Source organism: Rhamphochromis longiceps, linkage group LG23 (assembly GCF_057381845.1).
Source record: "Rhamphochromis longiceps isolate RC_006_pf linkage group LG23, R_longiceps_female_GT1.1, whole genome shotgun sequence".
In the NCBI taxonomy this organism is placed as follows: Eukaryota; Metazoa; Chordata; class Actinopteri; order Cichliformes; family Cichlidae; genus Rhamphochromis; species Rhamphochromis longiceps.
This window is the reverse complement of record NC_140578.1, coordinates 20,212,425-20,238,898: the sequence shown is the minus strand read 5'-3', so window position 1 is coordinate 20,238,898 and position 26,474 is coordinate 20,212,425. Positions and strand designations below refer to the sequence as shown.

The 26,474-nt window shown below is 41.4% G+C and overlaps 1 protein-coding gene across 4 annotated transcripts in view; it reads left to right on the top strand.

Annotated features, from left to right (window-relative positions):
* Nucleotides 1-26,474, top strand: part of LOC146641805 (kalirin-like) — a 61,458-nt gene that overhangs the window by 5,373 nt on the left and 29,611 nt on the right. For 3 of the 4 annotated variants that reach the window (XM_085399688.1, XM_085399687.1, XM_085399689.1), the window contains exons 2-34: nucleotides 4,781-4,855; nucleotides 4,965-5,079; nucleotides 6,536-6,728; nucleotides 7,605-7,828; nucleotides 8,066-8,390; nucleotides 9,048-9,170; nucleotides 9,260-9,451; nucleotides 9,563-9,694; nucleotides 9,779-9,913; nucleotides 10,007-10,099; nucleotides 10,371-10,493; nucleotides 10,571-10,687; nucleotides 10,777-10,851; nucleotides 10,940-11,062; nucleotides 11,186-11,238; nucleotides 13,110-13,257; nucleotides 13,342-13,538; nucleotides 13,632-13,729; nucleotides 15,747-15,910; nucleotides 16,002-16,121; nucleotides 16,712-16,791; nucleotides 19,509-19,647; nucleotides 19,893-20,027; nucleotides 20,599-20,761; nucleotides 20,914-21,029; nucleotides 21,459-21,581; nucleotides 22,228-22,410; nucleotides 22,779-22,903; nucleotides 22,994-23,060; nucleotides 23,166-23,275; nucleotides 23,475-23,544; nucleotides 23,633-23,722; nucleotides 25,452-25,544. In XM_085399688.1, coding sequence (XP_085255814.1) covers nucleotides 4,781-4,855; nucleotides 4,965-5,079; nucleotides 6,536-6,728; nucleotides 7,605-7,828; nucleotides 8,066-8,390; nucleotides 9,048-9,170; nucleotides 9,260-9,451; nucleotides 9,563-9,694; nucleotides 9,779-9,913; nucleotides 10,007-10,099; nucleotides 10,371-10,493; nucleotides 10,571-10,687; nucleotides 10,777-10,851; nucleotides 10,940-11,062; nucleotides 11,186-11,238; nucleotides 13,110-13,257; nucleotides 13,342-13,538; nucleotides 13,632-13,729; nucleotides 15,747-15,910; nucleotides 16,002-16,121; nucleotides 16,712-16,791; nucleotides 19,509-19,647; nucleotides 19,893-20,027; nucleotides 20,599-20,761; nucleotides 20,914-21,029; nucleotides 21,459-21,581; nucleotides 22,228-22,410; nucleotides 22,779-22,903; nucleotides 22,994-23,060; nucleotides 23,166-23,275; nucleotides 23,475-23,544; nucleotides 23,633-23,722; nucleotides 25,452-25,544 — 4,319 coding nt within the window. Of the gene's footprint in view, nucleotides 1-4,780; nucleotides 4,856-4,964; nucleotides 5,080-6,535; nucleotides 6,729-7,604; nucleotides 7,829-8,065; nucleotides 8,391-9,047; nucleotides 9,171-9,259; nucleotides 9,452-9,562; nucleotides 9,914-10,006; nucleotides 10,100-10,370; nucleotides 10,494-10,570; nucleotides 10,688-10,776; nucleotides 10,852-10,939; nucleotides 11,063-11,185; nucleotides 11,239-13,109; nucleotides 13,258-13,341; nucleotides 13,539-13,631; nucleotides 13,730-15,746; nucleotides 15,911-16,001; nucleotides 16,122-16,711; nucleotides 16,792-19,508; nucleotides 19,648-19,892; nucleotides 20,028-20,598; nucleotides 20,762-20,913; nucleotides 21,030-21,458; nucleotides 21,582-22,227; nucleotides 22,411-22,778; nucleotides 22,904-22,993; nucleotides 23,061-23,165; nucleotides 23,276-23,474; nucleotides 23,545-23,632; nucleotides 23,723-25,451; nucleotides 25,545-26,474 lie in introns of all 4 variants that reach the window. The other variant, XM_085399686.1, reaches the window with a different exon arrangement.

The following is a 26,474-nucleotide window of genomic DNA, read 5'->3' as shown; positions in this document are numbered from 1 at the left end:
CATCTTACAGACTTTTATTGTGAAGAAGCTGACAGACTTTTATTGTGAAGTATTTGGCAGACTTTTATTGTGGAGCAGCTGATGGTTAAACTGTAAAGCAGTTTGTGTGATTTTTCTGTGAATGAAGCTGCATTCACGATGGAACGGCTGTGAGTAACACTGTTTGTAGCTCTTTCTCAGATCAGGCTATATGTCAGTGTAGTTCATTTTGGGCAACATAAAAACTGGATGTCTCGAGGCTGTTTTTACAAGCAGAGAAATGGCACCAAGGTCACTCAGAAAAAGAAAGTAATGTTGTATTTTTGGCCTCGGACTGCGATGTCTTCAAATCCACGAGGCTGACATTTTAGAGATTCAGAGGACACTGCGGGGAAATATATTCATTAGTTTTTGTTGTGTAATCAGTGTGATGAGTCCTGACAGACTGACAGCAAGTTCCTCTGAAGGCTTTTCATGTGCTCTGCACAGCCGCTATTTTCAGCTTGTGACTGACTCAGAGAGTGAGTGTTTTATTGGTGTCAGACAGCTTTATCAGAGTGGAAATCCCTCCTCCAAATCTCGATGGTGTCACCTTGATTGACAACCGATCGAGGATCAATCAGATGTGGCGGAACGTGCCAGGTTCAGTTGTATTTACACTCGAACAGACCTCAAACACCCACCAGCGACTCATTAGCGTCTGCAGGCTGTTAGCTTCTGCTCTCAGAGCTGCCATATATTAACAACAGGTCCACCCACTCCAACACATTCATCATCTTTTTTTTCAAATTCGGCTAATTCACGACAAACAGCAGCAAGTGAAGAGCAGGAGTGTGGAGTTTAACTCGGTAGCGATAAAGAACTGCCTGCTCTCAGTGTTCTTATTGATGATTTATCACAGAAAAAACCCATCAGTTGCAGCACATTGGGAAGCTCATCTCAGGCTAAAGAAATCAGAGCAGGAACTGGAGTTTAGGTTTTTTTAATGGGATGCAACTAAATTCAAATTGAATGATTTTGCATTTTAATTTAAACATTGGACACTGATTCCCAAATGTATTTGATCCACAGCTTGAAGCCCACCACTGCAACTAACCATGATTTTCAGCGCAGATTAATTTACTAATCGACTGATTGATTAACCATACAGAGATTCTCACAGAGCTCAAAATCACATCAACAAATATCTGCTTTCTGAGTTTAACACTCAAAAGTAATTTGCTATCATGTCAGCTGAGGAACAGTGGCCAGTTCTCCTGTATGGGAAGCACAAACTATGAAATCTTTGAAAAACTACTTATCAGAATGTTAAACTAGATGCTGATTGATTTTCTGTCCATTAGCTGGTTCCAGTAATCATTAACCAAGCGTAATTGCTGCAGATCTATTGAAGGCTGAAGTCTTTTGTGCCCAACATCAGCTGAGACAGTCTCAAGCCCACCACTGCCCTCTGTAGGATACAGTGGATATAGTCAATTAATGTTTAAATGGACTTTTATATCTTATTTTATTATTCAATAGGTGGGGTTTCCTTAAAATATTAATACTATTGATTGATTCAGTGAAGATGGCTCACCACCACTTGCTTTTACTGAGCTGCAACTATACCCCTGATCTCAATCTCAAGTTTCTTTCTTGAGCAAATGACCTTTAGCTACTTTGACCAAAGAACAGTGGAAAGTTGTCTTCATAGCGCATTATAGCCTTTGATGTCCGGTCCAATCCATTCAAACTCTCAGATGAGAGCAAACACCTACTTGAAAGACTGATTGTTAGCCTGGACACCAGGCAGCTTTGTTTTAGCATGTTGCTTGTTTAGGTTCTTTGTTTTTGCCGGATCATGAAGTGCAGACCATTTTCTTGTAGAGATGTAAGTAAAGATGATGGTTTGTGTTAACTATTCTAGTTTGCTTTGGTAACCTTGCACGTTGAACAGTTACACTGCAGAGGTACAATGTGGCACCAAGGGCTCCTGACTGAAGGTGAGAAGCTAGCCCTTATTATACTCTGTCGAGAACACGGACAGCTGGAGATGCCACAGTTGAGTAGTCACTCCTGTTATATTTCTTTTGAAGTCCACTTGAAGTCTGCTGCCTGGGGCACAAGCATAGTCGGTGCATAGTAATTCAAAGTCTCTGCAGATGAGTTTGTACAGTCACAAAAACTGGCAGGCATGTGGGCGTCCACATGGACCCTCCCACTCAGCATCTAATTATAAAATTTACAGTTACTCAGACCCAAGCAGAACCTAGCATTCTTTCAAATATGGAGAAAACAATCAAGTTCTTTTGACTTTCTATTATAAGACTCGACTTATGGAACAGAAGAAGTCTGGGTATTTTGCCACATGGGAAAAGGATTAAAACAGTGTAGCTCAGCAGTCATCTGAAAGCAGCAAGGCTGAGTTTAATCACCAAGAGAAACAGTTATTCTAAACCCAATTGTCATTAAACATGCATCTTCCCATTTCCAAAAGACAGTTAGTAAAGTCTTCAGTAATTCACTGCAAGTCTACAAATTACTCCTGCAGGGTCTAAGCACTGGGAAATTTTATATTTTCCAAGATGTTTTTCTTCATGGTTATTCACATATAAAAAGAGTCTTAAAGGGATTGTTTAATGATAAAGCAAGACTTTAAGTACTTGAACTGAAGGAAACTGTAACTTGTTTTTAGATTCATCAAAATATTTCATTTCTCATCCAAGTGTTTTGTTTTTGTTTTTTTCAGCTCTAACAGCTGGTGAGGAATCCCAGGTATAATTAACTGATAAGCAGTTAATTAACATCACAAAAATTAAATCAGCGCTGGACCCAGTAAAGCAGCCCTATGCCTCACCACACATTCAAGTACAAAGTAATAAAAAAAAAAAAAGAATTGAAAAGAAAAAAAAAACAGTAGAACAGTAGTGGAGTTGTGACCCTGGAGGTGGTCCTAATAACCGTTCACCCACCCTGTCTTTAGCTTAGTTGTTTAATAAATATATGAGCAAAGTTGTGAAGCAAAGTATATAGGTAATTAGGGACTTTTCTAATCCCACTAGAGCTTAAATACCTAGGACTCGCCGTGAGCCTTTCGAACTGAAGAAGCCCTCTGAATGAGAATCAAGAATCAAAAAATATGTCTAGTTGCTGTCAACTCAAGAGCATAAGACTTCCATGACCTGGATGACCAAAAACCTACACAGGCCATGTAGGGCTCATGGATGCAAACATGGAAATCAGCAGATATACTACAGGTACCCTGCACCGTTAGGTGAAGATTAGGGAGTTCTAACCATAAAGGAAGAGAAAGGAGGTACAGTGCTGTTGATGTTTGTCCTTCCTTTGGTAAAAAATAGCTGTTGGTGAAAGCTAAAATGAAGAGGCCTGCTTACAGATTCATTGACCAAATCAGGGTATTTTTCCACATGGGGACCGGATGCAAAACAGTGCAGCTCATTAGTCATCTGAAGGTAGAACACAGTTTGACTTCTGTTATTGTTGTTGGTTGATTTTTTTGCAGAAAATATTGAAAATGAACTCCATAATTTGGATGGTTTATTTTTGTAACAGCCTATGGTTTAAATCACATTTAGTCTTCAGTCATTCCCATAGTCTTTTGGGGCTTTTCTACTTTCTGTTTGAAGTAAATATTCTTATCACAGTGAATTTATGTGTAGGTTATTTGGGTTATTATCACACATGGGTGTGGCCTGACTAAAACCCTTGATGGATTATCAGGGGTCTGAAGCTGATTAGTTAATAAGTCAGTCTGGGTCAGTCTGACAGACACGGATGGAGAAGGAGAAATAGGGTGCTGCAAGCAGGGAGCTTAAGTTGCAGAAGTGTTTCACTTCTCCTTCCTGTTTTTAGGTTTTCTCTCTGAGGGTTATTGCTGCTCGTTGAGCTGCTAATGTGAGACGTTTAATGCCTTCATTGTGTGTGTGTGTGTGTGTGTGTGTGTGTGTGTGTGTGTGTGTGTGTGTGTGTGTGTGTGTGTGTGTGTGTGTGTGTGTGTGTGTTGGATTAGCTTTCTCCCCGCTGTGGAGGATGATCTGACGCACATGGGAGGCCGTCTGCAACACACACTTATGTTTGTACTCCTAGCTTTGTGGGGACCGCCAATGACAAAATGTGTTTTCAGGCTCCTACACCATGACAAACCTAAACCTGATCAAATGTTAAAAGCACATCTCAACCCCTGAAAACAGACCTTTGTGGGGGGTTTTTTAGAGATAATGTCCTCACAGGGTCTTAAATTCAGCACAGTCCTCACAAATATAGGCATACAAGTACACAAAGACATGCTCCCTGAGCTGCAGGAGCTTTTTAATTGAAATGTCTGTCAGCTCCTCGTGCTGAAGCCTGATTTTGGTAGATGAGAGGAAGTAGTTTGATGTTTCCTTGTCCTTTATTTCCTAACTTTCAGCCTGTAGGTGTTTTTCACCACACTGGTCCCACTCAAATATCTTGAGCTGGAACGATAAGTCAGTGTGGAGTTTTTGACCACTCTTAGTAATATTTTTACATGACGGCATCCCAGTGTGGTCGGTAGTGTGGGTGACACAGTATTCATGCCAGTTTCACAATGCCCCACTGATAGAAAGTTGGTGGTGAAGTGAAGAAAGCTGCTGAAAATAATGTGATTAGAAATATTTCAACAATAGACATGTTGGCCAATCAGAAAAAAAGTAGGCCGTTGATAAGAGTGTTGATAAGAGTGTTTGTGTTTCACCTTTGATTTGGGGTTCCTATGGTGGTAGATCTCTAGCTGGACTAGACAAAAGCCAGCAGCTCAAGATTTCCTCTATCTGTCTTTCAGGTTCTGGTAAAGCCGAGTGTGTCCGGGCAGTCGATGTCCTGACGGTGCTCAGAGAGAAAGTGGCCTTCGTATCGGGTAAAAACAAACAAGCAAAGAAAATAGAAAAACACTAATACTGCTGCAGGTTTTATCCCAGCTTGGTCTTCATGTAACTCAGTTTGAGTAACTGCTCTGTGTTTTCCAGGTGGACGGGACAAACGAGGTGGACCAATCCTGACCTTCCCTGCGAGGACCAATCATGATCGAATAAAACAGGAGGACCTCAGTCGGCTGGTCACTTACCTGTCCACGATACCCAGGTAGAGCTGTTTTGCAGAGCTTACCTAGATATTAGTTAGCCTGGGGTACGTAGTATATATACTTTGTCAAAATGTTATGAATAGACACAGTTTTGTGAATTGAGATTGTTAATTTTACCATTATAGATCATAAAAACATTGATTTCTGTAATGACTCACTGCCTTCACTGTTTTGAAGGCCAAAAGGCTCTTAGGGGCTTAAGCAAGTGTTGGCTGCTTTCAGTCTTATAGAAAAACCCTTTTATGTCAACATAGTCAACTAAAGGTCATCTACAGGTTACAATTACTGTGGAGTAACACAAGGTTCCATTTTAGGTGCTATTTTATTTTGTATTTATAAGCTTCTATTCAGCTAAATTTCATTGCTATGTAGACAACACACAGGTGAACTGTGCAAAAGCCTAGCTGTAGTTTAAAACTGTTGGATGATACAAAGTTTTCTTTAGCTGAATAATTGAAAATCAGATAGTTCAGTCTTATTGTTTAATCCTACAAATTGTAGTGCTCAAATGAAAGTTTCTTTGAAACCATGTTTACAAATACCAGAAATTTACGAGCTCGGTTTGACCCGACCCACGGTTGTCGAATTAAGACCTGTTTTCAAAATTAAACTAAGGCTTTTAAATCCACACCTGGAAAAACACATCCAAGCCTTTATAGTGTTACAGGCTTGACCGTGGCAGTTCTGTCCTCTCTAGTTTGAAATGCAGCAGCTTGGCATGTATTAGCAGATGGCATCACGTCTCCCGGATCCTGGCTTCTCTCTTTTGTCTTCCCACATGTTATAGATTTGATTTCAAGATTTTCCTCATCACTTTTAAAGCATGTCTAGCCCCGAGCCTTATAGCAGAAACGCTGAGACTAAATGAGCCAGCTTGTGGCCTGATAGCCTCGGGTGGGTCCTTTTAAAATTGTGCTTTTGCAGGACCCCTCCACCTAGAATGGCCTCACAGAAACAGTCAACGACTTTAATTTGCTTAAAACTTTTATAGAGTTGGTTTTTGTCATTGAAAATGATATTGTCTTTTATGTCCCTTGTCTGGTTGTCATCTTTCAGATGTGCTGTTTATTACATATGTTCCCTCAGTCGTCACTGGCGTTTGTTTATTCTCCTTTTCTTTTTGTTTGAGTATTTTGTTTTTTGATTGTTTGTTGAAGCACTGTGTAAAACCTTTTGTATTTTGTATTTTTTTAAATTTTAATGCACTATCAGGAAAAAATCCAGTAAAATGCCAAAAAATAACAGTGTAAATTCCTGTTCAGGAAATTCCAGTTATCAAGTCATATCCTCAAATAGTATTTAGCATCTTTGACTTAAGCTATCTTTAAAGAAATGTCTTAACCAGCCAAGACTTGGAGGAGCTACTACTACTAACTAACATGGGTCAAATCTTTGTAGAAAAAATAGTACCTGGATCGTATTACCAGCTTTTGCATCTGTGTGTCTTTCTGTCAGTGAGGATGTGCGTGCTCGTGGCTTTACCGTGGTGGTGGACATGCGCGGCAGTAAGTGGGACAGTGTGAAGCCAGTACTGCGAACGCTGCAGGAGTCATTTTCCTCCAACATCCACACAGCGCTGCTCATCAAACCTGACACCTTCTGGCAGAAACACAAGACCAACCTGGGCAGTGCCAAGCTCAGCTTCGAGGTGCGTTACTGCACAGTGAAGATCAGCTGTCATTACCTTAAGTGCCAGTTCTCCTGCTGATGCCACCTGAAGCGCTTCTGCAGGCAGTACTGTTAAACTGAGTGTACTGACTTTTAAATGAAGTATTACTACAGCTAAGAAGAGTACTGCTCCACTGACTACTGTGCCCAAGTGAAAAACCACTAATGTTAGATGTTCTTCTAAAATTACCCCTTTATCACATACTAACACTACACCTAAATGAAGTGCTCATGTTACAGAAGTTACTGCTACTACTTACAACCTGTGTGTACTATAAGATAAGATAAGATAAGATAAGATAAGATAAGATAAGATAAGATTACCTTTATCAGTCCCACACGTGGGAAATTTTTTTTGTCACAGCAGGAAGTGGACAGTGCAAAAGTTATATAGCAAAAATTTGAAAATAATAAGAATAAAATACTGTACACAACTGTACAGAATAGAATAAAATAAAATACTATATACCGTTGAATAAATAGAATAAAATATACAATAGCATAAAAATAGAATACAAATGCTTTATACAACTGAGTAAAAATACAACTTTGTCAGAAAAAGAGTATTGCACTTAGTGTCATTGCACACGTGTGGATGTGTGTGTTTGATCAGTTGGAGTCTTTGTTGTGGAGTCTAACAGCAGTGGGGAGGAAAGACCTGCGAAATCTCTCCGTCCCACACCGTGGGTGCCGCAGCCACTGAAGGAGCTGCTCAGTGCTGTCAGAGTCTCCTGCATGGGGTGGGAGATGTTGTCCATCAGGGATGACAGCTTAGCCACCGTTCTCCTGTCTATAGTACAACTACTCAGTTCTTGACATTCCCCTGCAGTATGCAGTAACCTGTTTCTGTCTCCAGACAAGCCTGGTGTCCGTGGAGGGTCTGTCCCGGCTTGTCGACCCCTCCCAGTTGACCTCTGACCTCGGCGGCTCATTGGAGTATGACCATGTAGAGTGGACTGAGCTACGCCTGGGCCTGGAGGAGTTCTCAGGGGCCGCCACACAGCTGCTGGCCCAGCTGGAACAGCTAGAGGCCGGACTGAACCGCATACCAGAGCCGCAGGATGTTGATGAGGCCCGCAAGTGAGTGTTTTTTTTTCTCTCGTGTTTACCATATAATCTTAACCGCTTACCTACAAAATTACACACAATTCCAGTGAGATTTCATGAATCTTCCGAGTTGGCGCACAGGCAAAGAAAGCACCCGTTAGATTTTGGTGTGGATCTGGAACACTTCCTTTAAAACTGCAAACCTTCTTGGCAAATTAGCTCTTTCAAAGGTCATTAAAGCCAAGTCTCCCTCCATGTTTCTCTCTCTAGACTTCTTGAGGAACATGGTCGTCTCCGTAATACTATTGCCACAGCACCAGTTGATGCACTTGACCGAGAAGGCCGGTGTTTACTCCAACGTATGCGCCTTGGCCCTTCACACGGTGACACCTCTAATGAAGGTGGTGGGGGTGGCGGCAGCCATGGCAGCTGGCTCTCAGGTGGGGCGGACTTCCAGAGCGTGGCTCCAAAGGTTTCGTCCCTGCTGGACCGACTGCAGGCGGCTCGCACCCACCTCCTGCAGAGCTGGAGTGACAAGAAGCTGCACCTGGACCAGGCGCTGCAGCTACACCTCTTTGAGCAGGACGCCACCAAGGTGAGGTTTATGTTGTGATAAGCAAGTATGAAACCTAACGGGTTGGAAGCAGAATGAAAAAAAAAATTTGTTTGCTCTGTTAATGTACGTGCTGTCACATTTCTCGAAAGACTGACTTAAGTTCTGGGGGGTTCTCCCATGTGTCGACAAACATCATGTTTGTTTTCATGAGAACAAAGCTGCAAATCACAGTTGACAGGTTGCAAATTAGGTGACATGTGTTTCAGGCAGGAGAAGATGTCAGCCCTTAGAGTAAAGTACAAAAATGAATAAAGATTTTATAACGATCCTTCTCGCAGAGTTAATGTCTGTTGAGCCTCTGGATGGTAACACTGGAAATGGTTTTTTGAGCTACTTTTGCATTGCCTAACCTCGCTTTTTCACACATTGTTTGGCATCCTTTACATTAAGTTTGTAATGAGTTTCATGGTGCTTAAATTAAATGCAATAACTTTTGCACCAAGTTTGCCATCTTTTATGATGCTCTGCATTTCATTGTATTATGTATTGTGTCCATCAAATTTAAGTTTTCAATCTCTCACTTTCAGTTTGATGTCCCTTACATTAATGCTTCTTAATCTTTTGTTTTATTCACATCAACCTTAGCATCCTGGACAGATAGCTTGATGCTAACCTTTCTGTCTCCCTCTGTCTTAGATGTCCGAGTGGATCGGTCACAGTAAAGAGCTGTTCATGCAGAGCCTGGTGGAGGTCGGTCAGAACCACCAGCACGCTGTAGACCTCCAGACACAACACCAGCACTTCACCGCCAACTGCATGGTCAGTCAGCGAGTGCACATGTATTTGTGTGTGTGTTTATGTACAGAGTGATTTTAATGAGCTGAATCAACATGTTTGTGTTTGTGCAGAATGGCAGCGTGAACGTGGACAGTGTTGTCACTGTGGCGGCGAGGCTCGCAGAGGCTGGTCATTATGGTGCAGAACGGATCGCCATGGTTTCATCAAAATTACAGGAAGACTGGAAGTCCCTGACCACGGCACTGGAAGAGCGCAGCAACACGCTCGCCATGGCAACCGGCTTCCACCAGGGGGCAGAACAGGTGACCCATATTGATTTATATTACCATACTTGTCTCCTCTTATATGACACTGCAACAGTCAGGTGATGTTCTCATGTCAAAAAACCTACTTGTCTGTCTCTCCCTGTTTAGTTCCTGCATCGGGTGGAGGGCTGGGTTCAAGTGTGCTCTGAAGGGTCACTGCCATCGGCGACAGCAGAGCTGGAAGCTGCTGTAAAAAAACACCAGGAGCTCAATGAAGAGATCTCTGCAAACTACACACAGGTACATGCCTGTCTGTGCTCTCAAATCCTGTGTGTGCTAGACAGCTGTCTGTCTCATTGTTTATCAACACCTGTCCTTCTTCAGGTCAGCGAGAGCGGTAAAGCATTACTGGATGTCCTCCAGCGCTGCCCAGCATCAGATTCTGACGAATCAGTGCCCAAACCTGACTTCACTGCCGCCACACACAGCATCATGGGAGTTCTCCACCAAGTGATGCAGGTATGTCCCTCCGTGACCTGTCTCACATCCTCCACATCCAATGTGCAGACAGCAAGATACGTGGAGTGATACAGACTGTCTTCTGTTTTGCAGGGTCACCATGAAGTGGAGAGGGCATGGCAACACCGCAAGCTCCGCCTCCATCAGCGCCTGCAGCTGTGTGTGTTTCAGCAGGATGTTAAACAGGTATGACCAAAAAATGTAGATGCTGATCCAGTTTGGAATATGGATGTATATTCAGAGCCAGATTCTGAAGAATCCACTTCAATGTCCAAACTAAAATTCTTATAGCCACACATTATATTAAATGTTAGGGTTTCTTTGTTTTATAAATTATCTAAAATCTTAGATATTTTTGTGCATTTGTATAATCAAAGTTGTGTACCATTCAAAAATTCTGAGCTCAGGAGAAAAAAGATCTGAGATTCAGGTTAACCTCCACATGTCTGTCTCCCAGGTGTTGGACTGGGTGGAGCAGCATGGTGAGGTTTTCCTGAACAAACACACTGGCGTGGGGAAATCTCTGCACCGAGCACGAGCGCTGCAGAAACGCCACGACGACTTCCAGCAGGTCGCACAGGTACCATAGGCTCAAGACCCACATATAGTTGATCTTTAAGTGCAGCTGCAGCATCCTAATTTCTTCCTCTTTCTTAGAACACATACACCAACGCGGAGAAGCTTCTGGAGGCAGCAGACCAGCTGGCTCAGTCTGGAGAGTGTGAAGAGGAGGAGATTTACCAGGCGGCCCGAGACCTGGAGCTCCGCATGCAGGTGTGTCTGTTGAAGGGAGGGGAGAAGGCGGGGCTGTGTTGTAGTTTATATACTGTGAATGTGTGGTTTACACTTTTTACATATCACAGGCCTTTATCCAGCGTGTTGAACAGAGGAAGCTGCTGCTGGATCTCGCTGTGTCTTTCTACACGCATACAAAGGAGGTAATACACATTGACACACACTTTGTAACCACTCGTCAGAGGTAATATTATTAACAGTAGCTGGTCTTCCTCTCTTCTTCTCCTCCAGCTCTCAGCGTGGATGGATGGACTCCAGAAACAGCTCTCCTCAGATGTCCTCGTCTGCCCAGACACTGTGGAGGCTCTTCAGACTCTCATAAGCCAGCAGCAGCAGCAACAGGCCAACACACAGGTAACAGCCCAGCTGTGACCTCTGACCTTAAGTCTAACCCTGTCATAACAACCTAACACCCGCACCTGACCCCTGATCACCTCTAACCCTCACACTAACCCGAGCTCTAACCCTGACCTACAGGAAGCTGCGATGAGTGTCATCCGAGAGGGAGAAGACCTCATCCTGCAACTGAGGTACACACACACATACACAGTGGGTGTGTTTGTTTTAAGCCACAGTGCTGCACTGCTTACTAGTGCATGTCATTATTGAAGATCTAGATGTGTTCTGCAAACAGCTCTCTGAACCTGTCTGGTCTGGTCTGTGTGGCTTTGTTTGTTTTACTTGATTATTTAGAAAGTCCATATGCACCAACTTTGTGAACCAAATGTTGTGTTTTTCGGGTCACGTAGAACGTGTGTGGGTTTTCTCTGGATTATGGGGAATGTGTGTGTGTTTGTTTTTCGAGTTTTGTGAAATGTATGGGTTTGTTTGTTTTCTCTTCTATGTGGATTACGCAGGTGCTTTTATTTTCTGGATTATAAAGAATGTTAATGTGCACCTTAGGAATTTGTATCAAACAAAGTGATTATCGTATCTGTACAAGAAGTGATGCATGAAAATGAAGACTGTATTAGTATATCAAAGGCCCCAATTGATAGTGAGAAGAACTATTTTCTGATGAGGTAAAACACAATATTGTGCTTAAAATCACAAGAACAGCCTTCACCCGAAGTGGATTATTTTCTGGGAGGTGTTAACAAATGCCGACATGGTGCTGAGTGAGCCTAAGAGGCAACTGGAAACCAAACATTCTTCAAAGAGAAACTTTACCCACTTCTAAAGTTCGCTGTATCAAAACCTGAGGCAGTAAGACTGCTTGTTTGTTGCTTTATCTGAAACTGTGTGATAAGGATGTGTATGCACGCTTGTAGAGTTCACTACAAAATATGTATCATGCCCAAGACTGTTTTGATTAAATAGTGAAGTCAGAAGAATTGATCATATGGATCAGTTGTTTATGGGTATAAGTACATCTTAGCTTTGAAATTTCGCTTGCCCCTTGGTGTGCATTGAAAACAAAAAGTCTGAAAACCACGGAGGTAGATTATGTTAAGTTTGTGTAGAATTGATTGCAAGACAAATTCTGTGTTTGGGAGAAATTAAGAAATTCATGAATTGAAAATGAACTGGTCTCTGTGGTAAAAACACAGTTGACCATAAAGGTAAAGCTGTTGATTTACTGTTTGATCTGCATTCCTACGCTCACCTGTGACCACCAGCTGTGGGCAGTGATCGAAATAATGAGATGAGAATGAGTGTGTCTGGGCTCTCCCTTTGAAATAGGGTGAGGTAATTAGAGAGGAGCTCAGAAGAGACTCACTACTCCTTTTTATTAAAAGAACCAGTTGAAATGGTTCTGGTACTTCACTAGGACACCTCCTGGATGCCTTTAAGGTGCATGTCCAATTAGGAGCAGACCCTGGGGCAGAATCTAGGTGCTGGAGGAGGTAGCTGGGTTTTTGAGTCTCTGCTTAAATTGATGTCCTAACTAGCCAGTCCTGCGTGACTGGGTAAAAAACGTATGGATGAAAATGTTTATTACTACACACAGAACTAATAAACAATAATAAAGAGTCCAAATGTTCCATGAGTACAGTATATAATGATCTATATATGACCCTTACACTCTTGTGTTTGTTTGTGGATTTAATTGTTGTGTTGGCATTTGTTTTCACTAGACAGGGCAGTTAAGAGGCCTGTGTCATGCTGATTTCTATTATAATTATAGTTGTGTTTGTTTTCAGGTTTACATAGACTTTGTGTTTGTTCTTTATGGCGTTTTGCAGCCTGTGTATTTGTTTCAGTGTTCATGCAAACTCAGAGGCCTGCACTGGGTGTTGGTGGGTGCCTTTGTGTAAGATTTGACTAATGTGTGTAGGTGCATTTGTTTTTCGATTTGTATATCCTGCAAGAATGTATTTATTTTCAGGTCAGGGCATTTTTATTTGTAGCTTTTTGAATGTTTACATATTCCTATAACGAGTGGGTGGGTTTGTTTCAGGCCCCAGGGCAGCTCGGTGGCCCATGTGGAGTCAGTGCTGCAACAGCTGGAGGAGTCTCACGTTCAGTTGGAGGAACTTTTCCATCAGAGGAAGATCCGACTTGATGTTTACTTACAGCTGCGCATATTGCAGCAGTGCACGCTGGAGGTTCATTTACATTCTACTTTTCCATACAAATTTTCCCTCCTTGCGTGAGGTTGGAAAGGTGAACTTCATGATTGTGTTTTCCAGGTTACTGGGGAAATGGACGCCTGGAAACAAGACCTGCAGAAACAGTCCCAGGACTTCTCCACCGAGAAAATAGCATCAACAAGGCTAGCAGATGCAAACCAGGACAAGCTGGCCCAGGATAAGTTAGCACTGGGTCAGTCACGTCTAGTGGAGACGACCCCCGAGGCACTAACATTAGCACAGCAGCGCATTCACAGGTAAGCGGGCCAAGATGATGTCATCGCCCTCACTCGACACAATGATAACTCTTGACGCAGGCTTTGATTCATAGATTGGTGATTGAATTGCAGGCACATGGAACGAAGGCTGGCTATGAACAACATGATTTATGAGGTCATCCAGCAAGGCCATGACCTTCAACAGTACATCACAGAGGTTGTGGCATCAGGTAAGAAATTCACTCTCATGTAGTTTACTTTTGCTGGCTGAGGCAGTCAATTAAACTGAAACATATCGACAGAAACATACATCATGTTCTTCAGTGACGTAATGTCGGCTTTGAAAAGGGGACCCAAGATTGAGTCCTGTGGTAAGGCACAAGAAATGAAAGGTGACATGAATTTTGAATTTAAGAGGTTATTAATGGGCTGCAGTAAATACTTTAGTTTAGGGGCTCTTCAGTCATTAGTGGGGTTTTATTGTTAGCAGCTGAGAGGTTTTCTCTATAGTTTCCAGAGATAGGGTTTGGGGACATAAAGGTATTTAATAAAATCCGGGTAATGTGGTTTACAATACCTAAGAGATTCTAAGATCTGTGTATGGACACCATGAATAATGCCACGGTAGACCAAAGCCCTCATGAGCTCCCCATAGTTATTAGTAAGTGGTACTGATTTCTGATAGTGTATCACTGATGTGCTCCAGGTGTCTTAAAGTGTTTTCTAGTGATCCTTGAGTGTGTTTAGAAGTTACTTAGGGGATTGTGGAAATCCCTTAATTGGATTTTGCTTATTTATTTAATTATTCTTTAAGGGATTTCTAAAGAAGATTGCTAGTGGCTGGGGATATTCCCTCAAAGAAAGGACCTTGAGACATTTCTGTTAATCATGCCCTCAGTGTTTTAGTTAGTGTCACCCTGTGGGGCTCAGTAGTTTCTGAAGTAATTGTGGGTTGTGATTTTTAACATTTCCATGGGGGGCTCCAGATATCTTGGGCGTCTGGTGATCATTTGAAGGTACTCGAGGTTCCAGAGATCCCTGACAGTTATGTACCCGAATAGGTTTCCAAGTACAAGTATTAATTTTTGAAATGTGCCAGTTCAGAGGTTGCTTTATGATTTATTATGATAATTCTAATATTTGACCTGGATTATAATTTCTTTAACCAGCAAGGTGGATATTATATTTGTTTACACGAGCTTTATATATTAACTTAACCAGCTCAGTACTGACTGAGCTGGGTCAGGGTTGGGGTTGGTTTTAGCCAAATAGATGTTACATTTCAATTGTTTTATAACATTTCAGACATTTCAAATGTTTTATAGTTTGTGTGGACGTTCACCAAACCCAAACAATAAGCCTAACTCTATATGGGTCGCTGTTCACTGCGAGAATATTAAGTGGTTAAAAAAAACTTTAGCATGTTCTGTAATGTCTGCAATAAAGTACTGCTGCTGCTGAGTATGAAATGCAGTGTGACTGAATTAAATTTAGGTATTTCATTTTTCATTTAGTCAAGGACCGAAGAAGTTGTTTCCAGTCACACTTTGAGAATCTTGTCTTTAAAAGGTTCTGTTGGACTGGTTGGTTTGCAGAGACAACTGAAGGGGTAGTGATGATACTGAAACAGGCTATGTGGTCCTTGAAGTGCTTCCAGGTTTTCTGGTTTCAATCCAGGGCTTGTAGCTGTACTTGAGGGGGTTTTGGCTTTCCTTGAGGGGCTAATGAGGGCTTTGATGGCGTCAAACAGCAAAGCTGGCAAAAGGCCAAACGGGCACGAAGCAGAATAGTGCAGGACAGTTGCAATACAATGGCATGTTGATTATGTTTAACCTCCACAGAATAGAAGAGAATTGAATGCAGCAGAATAAAATAGAAATCAGTCAGCACATTTCATGCTCCTGCGTAGCCTCCGTCTGACCACTTCAGTAACACAGTGATGATATTAGGAGGGAGAAAGGGGGGGGGGGGGGCACCGAGGATAATGGGGGAGGGGGGAAAGGGGGATGGGGTTGCCATGGAAACTGTTCTCTGAAGCACACAGCTGGTCCCCATAGAAACCAGCGTATTGAATTTGCCATGGAGACACACAGACAAAACCTTGCATCGGTTCATGCATCCATACACATATGAACAGAGATATACACAAACAGCTGTCTTAATGTACTTGTGGGGATGTTAGCAGCCAAAACGCCGTCTAGGTCTAAAATGTGTATCTCTATGTATGTGTGTGTGTGTGTGTGTCAGGTATCGAGCTGTCCGAGGCAGAAGGAGGAATCTCCTCTCAGGTGGAGGAGCTGCAGCACCTCCTGCAGGACAAACAGAAGGAGCTGCAGCAGATTGCAGATCTCATACACACACATCTGGAACAGAATCTGCAGCTGAGACACCTGCAGAGCCAGGTTAAACAGGTAACACACACAGATGAACATGTGCCAGCTGCCAAGTGGGGACTAAAGGTGATGATGCTGACCTGTATCCGTCCCTGTGTATCTGTCTCAGGTGCTGGGTTGGATCTCTGAGGGGGAGGTCATGTTATCTTCCTGCATGTTGAATTCCAGCTGTTTGTCTGAAGCTGAGCAACTGCAAAGGGAGCATGAGCGCCTCCAACAGGCCATAGAGGTTATTGCACACACAATGCAAACTGTACACTCCAATTAGAAGAAGTAATAAAAAGGAGAATTATTAAATGGCTTCTACATCAAAACTATGCTAAGATATCAGGTTTCTAAACAGCATATAAATATGGGTTTTCTCCACTCTACAGAAAAAAATATAGAAACATCTCTTAACAGTTTTTCTAAAAAAAAAACACAAGACAGTAACAAACACTAAAAAAATATCTGTTCAGTATTTTAAGAAGAAAGTATTTATAGCCTTACCATAACATTGCCCTTTCTGAGTAATTTACATATAGATGTATAGATGTAAATATGTGTGACTGTTCTTCAGACTTCAGGTTATCACAACATGAAATGCATCAAAATCTGAGCAGCTTACCAGCTCAGCTAAATGGATTCCTGTGGGAAACCCTGCATGACAGCGAATAAATGACCCTGCCCTCATGCAGAGGATGAGTCTGATGTGTTTGCAGTCCATCACAGCAGTCAGCTTTAGAGGTTACCACAACAACAGGGACTCTCACACACAAAGTCCTCCCGACGGATTAACGGAAATGAAGTGAATGTGCTGTGCCTTGTCTTTTTCTCCAGTCTCTCCTTCATGCTGACTCCCTGCAGAGGACCCACCAGGTGGCCCTGGCTCTGCAGCAGAGAGCAGAGCTCTTGGTCAGGTTAGTTAATCTATTATTATTAATGCTAATTAGCTGCAAATATCAAATTATTAACCACTGGTCTCATTAATTTCCAGTAAAATCTGGCTTAAAAACATTTTTATAAAGTCTTAAATACAGACATAGCAATGCTTTATCAAGTACATAGTAACCCTTTGTACAAATAATAATAATAATAATAATAATAATAATACATTTTATTTGAGGGCGCCTTTCAGAAACCCAAGGTCACCTTACAAAAAACACAATTAATAAAAGGAACAATAGTCATAAAATACATAAAATAAGTTAAAATTACAAAACAGAGCGTGACAACAGATAAAATCAGCATTAAAGCGAGTAAGCCAGTTTAAACAGATGTGTTTTGAGCTGTGTCTTAAATACGGAGAGGGAGTCAATATTTCTTAGTGCAGGAGGAAGAGAGTTCCAGAGCCGAGGAGCAGAGCGACTGAAAGCTCTGTTCCCCATAGTGATAAGGTGTGAGGACGGAGCAGTAAGATGAATAGCAGATGATGATCTGAGAGTGCGGGAAACAGTGGTGATATGGAGCAGGTCACACAAATATGAAGGAGCAGATTTATGGATACACTTGTATGCAAGAAGTAAGATTTTAAAATTTATCCTGGCTTCTATGGGCAACCAGTGAAGCTGCTGAAGAACTGGGGTAATATGAGCACTTAACGGAGTGCAAGTTATGACCCGAGCTGCAGAATTTTGAAGAAGTTGGAGTTTATGAAGGGACCTTTTAGGGAGACCAAATAGGAGGGAATTACAGTAATCAATACGGGATGTAATAAGACTATGGACAAGGATGGCAGCAGCATGGGGAGTAAGGAAGGGACGGAGTCGGTGAATATTACGTAAATGGAAGTAAGCAGACCGTGTTATGTAATTAATGTGAGACTGGAATGAAAGAGTATTATCAAGTATGACACCCAAACTCTTAACCTGAGGGGAGGGAAGGGTGGGAGAATTTTCAACGTTAATGGAAAAGCTGTGGGATTTGGTTAAGACAGATGGTGTACCAACAAGTAAAACTTCAGTTTTATTACTGTTAAGTTTGAGGAAATTGGAGGAGAACCAGGATCTAATCTCAATAAGACAGTCTGAGAGGGAGGTAGGTGGGAGGGATGAATTGGGTTTAGAAGAAAGGTAGAGCTGGGTGTCATCGGCATAACAGTGAAAATTTATATTATATTTTCGGAATATATAACCAAGAGGAAGCATATAAATAATGAATAAAAGAGGCCCCAATACTGAACCCTGGGGCACACCAGCAGAAACAGGATAGAGAGCTGAAGAATGGGATTTAGGTTGGATAAACTGAGTGCGGTCTGAGAGATAGGAGGTAAACCAGGTAAGTGGGGTATGACTAATACCAATGGAAGCTAACCGGTTCAGGAGAATATTGTGAGAAATGGTATCAAACGCCGCACTAAGATCAAGAAGGATGAGAATGGATAGGAGACCAGAATCAGCTGCCATCAGAAGGTCATTGGTAATCCTTAACAGAGCAGTTTCTGTGCTATGATTGGGGCGGAAACCAGATTGAAATTGTTCATAGAGATTATGGTCATTGAGATGTGAATGAAGCTGGGCGGCGACAACTTTTTCAAGAATTTTTGAAATAAAGGGGAGATTTGATATAGGGCGAAGATTATCAAAGTTATTGGGGTCTGCACCAGGCTTTTTGAGAGTTGGAATAACAGAAGCCTTTTTCAGTGCTTCAGGAACAATCCCAGTGTTCAGGGAGGAATGAATAATATTGGTTATGAGAGGTGCTAAAGAGGGAAGACAGGCTTTAACTAACACAGTAGGGAGAGGGTCAAGTTGACAGGTGGATGGCTTAGATTTTTTAATGAGATTAGATACATCAGTTATGGAGGGAAGAGTAAAGCTTGAAAATAGCTGACAGGAAGACAGTGGGGTAACCAGGAAGTCTACTTCAGAGTCAGGAGCTCCTAAAGAGTTAAGTTGACGGTGAATGTCTGAGATTTTACAAGTGAAAAAAGAGATAAGAGAATTGCAAAAATCAACAGAATACATCTGGGAGGGGAATGTGTCTGGAGGTTTTGTAATTTTACTGAACAATGAATAGAGGGACCTGGAGTTACCTTCATTAGAACTAATTAAACCAGAGTAGTAAGCAGATTTGGCTGAGGCAATGCAGTCCTTATAGAACAAAACATGATCATTGTGCATTTCTTTATGTACAGTAAGTCCAGTTTTCTTGAATAGACGTTCGAGTTGGCGTCCTTTAGCTTTAAGGTGACGCAGGTCGGAGGTAAACCATGGAGCTGAACGGGAAAATGAGACAGTTCGATGTTTAAGGGGAGCAAATATGTTAAGAAGGTTATGAAGGTTGACATTATAATGACAAACGAGTTCATGAGGGGTTGAGGAGCAGTGGATAGATGGAAGGTCATGGACGGCAGATGAAAAAGTTACATAACCCCATAACTGTTATTGTAATTCATACAATTATATTATACTTCACAAAATTTCCGGAAATGAATCAATCAAAGCAAAAGCTTTGATCATCTGTCACCTTCTGGTGTTCTGTGTTAGAGAGAGCTCACATTTCCCAAACTGTAAAAGAATCATTTTTATAATATTCATTTTCATTATTTAACGTTAAATGATGAAAATGTTACATTTCTTCAGGAAGGCCAGCCATTAGTCTGTTTAACAACTGACATCTGCGCTTTCCTCCTTAGGTCAGGTCATTATGACCCAGATGCAGTGAGGTCTTGTGCCCAGACGGTGGCGCTACACTGGCAGACTCTGATGCTGAGGATTGAAGACAGACTTAAATTAGTTAACGCATCTGCTGCCTTCTACAGGACGTCACAGCAGGTAACGAGAGACTGTAACTGCGTCTGATAAATAAACGGTGCCAAGCACTTAACTGAGTGGTTAGCAAACTCGTAATATATTATAATTATCTTAAATGAAAAATAATTGTAATACTTTAACTATAGAACACATTGTTTTTACAAACTTACTTTTTAGGTTGTGCAAATATTTAAAATTTAAACTACAGTCAGCCGGAAATTCGTAGTATACTGTGTTTTTTCAAGTGTGTACCTGCCTGTTTCCAGGTGTGTGGTGTCCTGGAGAGTCTGGAGCAGGAGTACCGCAGGGAGGAGGACTGGTGTGCAGGAGGAGAAAGACAGCCAGAGCAACTGGTGCCACTCATCAGCAAACACATGGAACAGAAGGAGGCGTTTCTGAAGGTGAGGAGCTCTGGAAAACCACCACAAACTCCAAAATAGAAGCTGAGCATTGCTAATATTTTACGCTGAAAACGAGTCCAATCAGCTGCTGTAATCGGTCATGGTCAGGCTTTAGTGACATATCCTATTAATAGGATACTTGAATAAAGTTGAATACATTTATTTATTTTGAACAGTTTTCTTGTTCAATGGTCATGGAAAGTTCTCATTGTATTAAATTTAGCAGTCCCAAAACATCCAGCATGAGTTTGTTTATTTTGACCAGAGCATTTATGAAAGTTGTACGATCTGGGCCAATCGTACAAGTGTTATCAAAGTACTTCCCTAATCAAGTCTTTCTACTTGGCATGCATCTTGGTAACTATTTGAGCAATTATTTGTAAGTGCTTGTGGAGAAAATGGCAAGTTAAACTTTACTAAACCTGATAATAAAGTTTGATTTTGGATGGAGTGAGCCAAGCCTCCCACAATGCTGAAACTGTCGGCAGTAATGATCGATCATAGATATATTCGGGCTTATTCGAGTGCCATGTCTTTTTCTCATAATGTCTGTGGTGTTGGTCATCGACAGGCCTGCACTCTGGCCAGACGGAACGCCGAAGTTTTCCTCAAGTACATTCACCGTAACAGTGTCACCATGGCGACCATCTCTGGCCACAGTGTCACCGTCTCCGGGGTAACAGGGGTTGCAGAGGTCACTGGGCACTCCAGGGTGCCCGAGCAACAGGTCAAAGGTGAACAAAAATATATACATGAGAAATATTCAAGCATTTGTTGGTGTAAATACAGAATTACAGTGGAGCTGGGATCACTTCTTGAGGAACACCACACTTAATGGCAAACTATAGTGGTAATTTGACTTACCCAGATGTGTCTGTGCACTCAGGTATCCTCAGTGAGCTCCTCCAGAGAGAAAACAGAGTTCTTCATTTCTGGACTTTAAAGAAACGTAGACTGGATCAATGCCAGCAGTATCTGATGTTCCAGAGTCACGCTCAGCAGGTAGATGCGGTCTGCTAAATTATTAGCACTGTTATTCATGCTCATTAACAACAAAATCAGCAAATCATATACACTGATCGGGTGTAACATAACATTATGACCACTGACAGCTGGCTCATGTGGTCTGTTCCAACAGACAAGCTACTGTATCAAACAACTTGGATTCTCAAGCATACAAAGTTGCTTCCTTTTTCAATCTTACATGATAGTAAATTAAATATTTTGTCATTTGAAACATTGTGCTGTTGTTTTGTCCAGCATGATACATTTTTCAGTTTTCTGTTGAGTAGGTCAAAATACTAATCAGTTAACACAGTAATTGTGTTGCATGAAAAGTCTCGCATACTCTCTGGGTGTTCGCATCATATTTTGGAAATGCTGACTTTGAGTTATTAACGGACATCTGTCTAATGTGTCCTTTTGTTGTAGGCTCTGGATTGGCTACAACAGTCAGGGGACCACTACCTGGCCACACACACATCACCTGGGGCGACAGTGGCTGAGACGCAAGAACTGCAGATCCAACACAGGGAGTTCTGCATTTCTGCCAAGGTGTGTTTTTTTCCATAGTTTATTGAAATGTATATCATATTTTATCACTTTCTATGAACAGTACTTCCTAGTAAGATAATTAATTAGTTAATGTAGTCTGAGCTCATGTTTGGATTGCTCAGCAGCCTTATGATGCACACGCTGAGGGGCCAATGACCCTCTAGCCAAAGCATCTGTTTGAAAAGACTGTTAATATTTTGTTTGATACTCACAAAAGCAGAGCAGCAAACAGCTATGAACTAAGGCCATCTGTGTACCAGTCCACCTGTCAGTCAAAGAAACCATATGCTCTCATAATGCAGACTAAGTCTTAATAGGTGAGCACTTTACTCTTCAGTGTTGATTGTTTGTGCACAGAGAAAGATGCCAGAAAATCCCTTAAAGAGAAACAAAAGGCCATTATGAGATGCAAAACAAACGCTAAGAGACGTATTGTGATCAAGGAGATACTGAACATCTACAAAGAGACCACGAGAGATGTAGAACAACCCAACAAAATTCAGAAAATCAAACCATTTTATGGATATTAAAGTATTTCCCAGCTCCATTTTGTGTCCTGAATATGATTAAAATCAGGAAAAGTGCTAGCAAGCCACATGTTGTTGTGAGGTTGAATTTAACTAAACTATGACCTTGTTTCTGTCAGCATACGCAGGAAAAGGTTCACCTGCTAATACAGCTGGCCGAGAGCATGCTGGCTAAAGGCCACGCCCACCGCACTGAGCTCCGTCGTTGTGTTTCTACGGTTGACAAACGCTACCGGGACTTCACCGTCAGGATGGGGCAGTACCGGCACCTGCTGGAGACGGCACTGGGAGGCTGCTCGCAGGTAAACGACACAAGTACTGACTGTGGAGCAGGAACTCTCCACATTTGAAAGCGAAAACATGTGAGTGAGTGAGATGTGATTCTTAGTGTTTTTGCAATAAACACATCAACATTTACTTATGTGTGAACCTTTGCATTTAAAGTTTATTTCCATGTAAAACAGGTTATGATTGAATAATTTGAAGGACTATATGATACAAATGCAGCTTTTTGAATTATTAGCAACATACAAGCTGCAAATGTGTGAAATTAGAAGGCAGATCTGTTGCTGTACTTCTATGATTATTCAGATTTAGAAAATGTATATTAAAAATAAATATAAATGTATGTGTGTTTTAGTGAGTTTACTTTGTATAGTTTTCCTCTCAGGATAATAAGGACTTGGAGCTCGAGCTGATCCCCAACAGTCTGTCAGACTCCGACCCCGAAGTCAACCTGTCCGATCCGAGCCACCAAGTCAGTGATGAGAAGAGACGTTCCGCCCGCAAGAAAGAGTGAGTACTCTGATATTACTGATATTAGTATAGATATTACTGGTAGCAGTACTACTGCAGTACTCTGATAACACCTGTGTGTGTCCTCAGGTACATCATGGCTGAGCTCCTTCAGACAGAAAGAGTCTATGTCAGAGATCTGCAGGAGTGTATTGAGGTATATTTTCAGAATTCGTGGGTTCTGATTACTGGATGTGACGCAACACAGTACTACATAATACTAAATTGTACTTTCTGCTGTTAATACGATTACCTGCTGCAGACATACCTGTGGGAGATGACGAGCGGCTCAGAGGACGTCCCGCCTGGCCTTGTAAACAAGGACGATATTGTGTTTGGAAACATCCAGGATATCTACGAGTTCCACAACAGGTACCACTAAATATCCTGCTAAATGTGCGATAACACTGCAATATTCTAATGGATGTATTACATTAGGAAACATCCAGGACATCTATGAGTTTTAAACATCTCCAAACTACATGTTTAGATATCATAGGTCCATAACTGTGATTAAAAGAATATTAAAATGCATTTAGAGAAAATTAATATTTTCTCTGTGTTTTTGCAGTATTTTCCTGAAGGAGCTGGAAAACTATGAACAGCTTCCTGAGGATGTTGGACACTGCTTTGTCACCTGGGTATAATTCTTTTTTTTTAGATGTCAGGTTGATTATTTATTTTAAACCTACAGAGCTAATGATTAATCTGTGTTTATTTCCCTATCAGGCTGATAAGTTCCACATGTACGTGACGTACTGCAGGAACAAACCAGACTCCAGTTTACTCATCCAACAACATGGCGTGGCGTTCTTTGAGGTCTTTTTCAAACACCACAAACATCAACTTAACAACTTAATATTAGCCAGTAGTTTAGTTGGGTAGCACTTTATTTATCTTCATTCCAAATATTATTTTTTAAATATATAAGAGTTTCATCAATGAAAGTTTGGATTTCACTAAAACACAGCTATGTTTACGGCTTTCCTGTGTTTTCTGGACTCATGTCAAGCAAAACCTGGCAGCTTCATCTTCTTCAGCAGACTTTGAAACTTTGAGGTTGGAAATTTGTGAATGTGACACCTAATGCCACAGAAATGTAAACTAAGCTGGCGAAACCAAGGTCCCTCAATTCACTGTGGAAAAAAATAAGATCTACCTGGGATCAGTTGTCTCATTTAGAGCCCAACATTCAGATATCTGTGATTCTAGCAGTTTTGTCATTACCGTTCCCCAAGAGACAAAACAAAGTATCAACCAACCCAGAGATTAGTTCCATCACACCAGAAGTACACTCCATCAGTCAGTCACCATGTTTGACTATGAGGTTTAGACACTGAGCCAACAGAAAGAAGAAAAGCTAAATGGTCTAGATTTCCCTAGATACAGTTTCCCGTGAAAAGTCGGATCACAGAAAAAGATCTTGGAAAAATGTTGGTAAAAGCATTTGTTAACCTCCTAATATTATCCAGGCGGTGTCTTTAGAGTTAGTTTCACATCTACCCTTCTTTATGAAGAATTCCTTCTTGCTGAATGGAAATCTTACAATAGAAGAACTCCAAGGCCAAAATGCCTGTAAGAGACTTGATTTGACATTTAACACCTTCGAGCATGTTTCTAAAACACAACCCAGCACTACTGCTAAAATGTTCACCAGCAAGCTGGTGGAAGTTAATAGATTAACACAGATGGAAGGACACGCAAATTATCCAAGATTTTCACTATCCAGAGAACCATCTCGACAGCCTGACATGAATTCAGTTTATGGACTTCCAGTCTCCAGTGACTAATTAGAGGCTTAAATTAAGTAACGAATAAACAAGGAACTGGAAATTTGGTTTAGCATATCTGGGTTTCCACCACAAAAGTCATCAACCTCAGCATCTTTGAGTGATCTAGCCTACTGTAAACTGTAAGAGTTGAACAAATAAAACAGCATTACAACTTTTGTCTGGTTCTTTATTCTGATATTGATGGATGAACATAGGCCACATCTGTAACACACTGTTAGAAACCATGTTTAAATCACAGATAGCATACACATTGGGCTATTTGTGGCTAAATTACAGCACTGCTAAATGTTTTTTAGCCATCTATCGTCCAAATGCCAAAACACATGTGACTTCTGGCCCAAATAACATGGACCTGTGGTTGAACTGAGACAACCAGACTCACCTTGAACTGGTCACCAGTCAAGGCTAACTGTGGTCCAAAGAAAACTGCAAAAATAGGCCAAGTTTGTGCTATTTCATGATGTGTTTGGAATTTAACAAATCCACTTTTCAAGCTCCCAAAACATCAGTTCTTGAGTTTACAGTACAATTTACTATTTACTTGGTTCAGTTTCCCCTGTAATACTAATATAAGAGAAATAAATAAAAATAAGTGCAACCATAGGAAACATAACCAAGAAGATAAAAAAGAGCTTATGGGACCATAAAACAAAGTGTGAGTCACCAACAAATGTGGTTTGAATTTTATTGGACTGCTTTAAAGCTTGATTAATGATCTTTTATATGATCTCTAACATTTTATTTTGTGTGTACAGGAGGTCCAGAGAAGACACGGTCTAGCAAACTCCATCTCTTCGGCTCTCATCAAGCCTGTTCAGAGGATCACCAAATACCAGCTGCTGCTCAAGGTACGCCCTGAATTTCTTTTACGTTTCCCCCACATTCAAAACACACGAGAACGAAGTGTTTCCCACAGAGCTCCAAACTGTTTTTGTTTAGAAGGCTGTTAAATTTAGAGGAAGCCTCGGAAATGTTTCATCCCTCTGGCTGTTTGGAAAACACGGCGCCTCAGAGGATTTTTTCTGAGCACAGCTTTCAATCCCGAATACTTTATATGGAGCCCAGAGGACACAGCGTGTGTGCCTGGAATAATGAATGAAAAGCGCTTCGTGTCAGTTTGAAAACTTTGTTGTAACTCAGCAGCAGCAGGAGGCTGAAGGTGCCGAACACGTAACCCCCTTTAGACTGAGCTTCATTTCTTTATGTTGCCACTTTGTCTGTTCAGGGTGATGTTTTAACTGTTTTTCAAACTCTTTAATACTTCAAACCAGAGCAGTGAAGAAATATACAAAGTGAAGCTTCTGCAGGGTTGCCCTATTTTTTGCTGATGGCCATGAGGGAGGTGACTTCTGTTGTAAAACTAAGGCTGATTCTATGGAAGTCTATGAGGAAATGACTCCTCACTTGACCTCTAATTGTCTCAGTGTGTGTGTGTGTGTGTGTTTGGGGGGGGGAGGGGGGGGATTATGGGGACATTGTGTTTTTCTTTTTGAACAGGTTTATTGAGATATTTGGCTTGTTTGTTTGGTGGGTTTATGGCAACATCTTGCTTGTTTTTTGGTGAGCTTTGGAGAACATCTTGCTGGCGGGTTTCTGGGGATATTTGGCCTGTTTTTGGTGCTTTTATTGGGACATATGACTGTTTCTGGCAGGCATATGAGGACATCTTGGTTGTTTGTTTGTTTTTTGGCAGTTATAAGGAGATATTTTGTTTATTTCTTAGCGTATTTATGGCGACATGCTCTTTGTTTTTTGGCAGGTTTGTGGGAATATCTGGC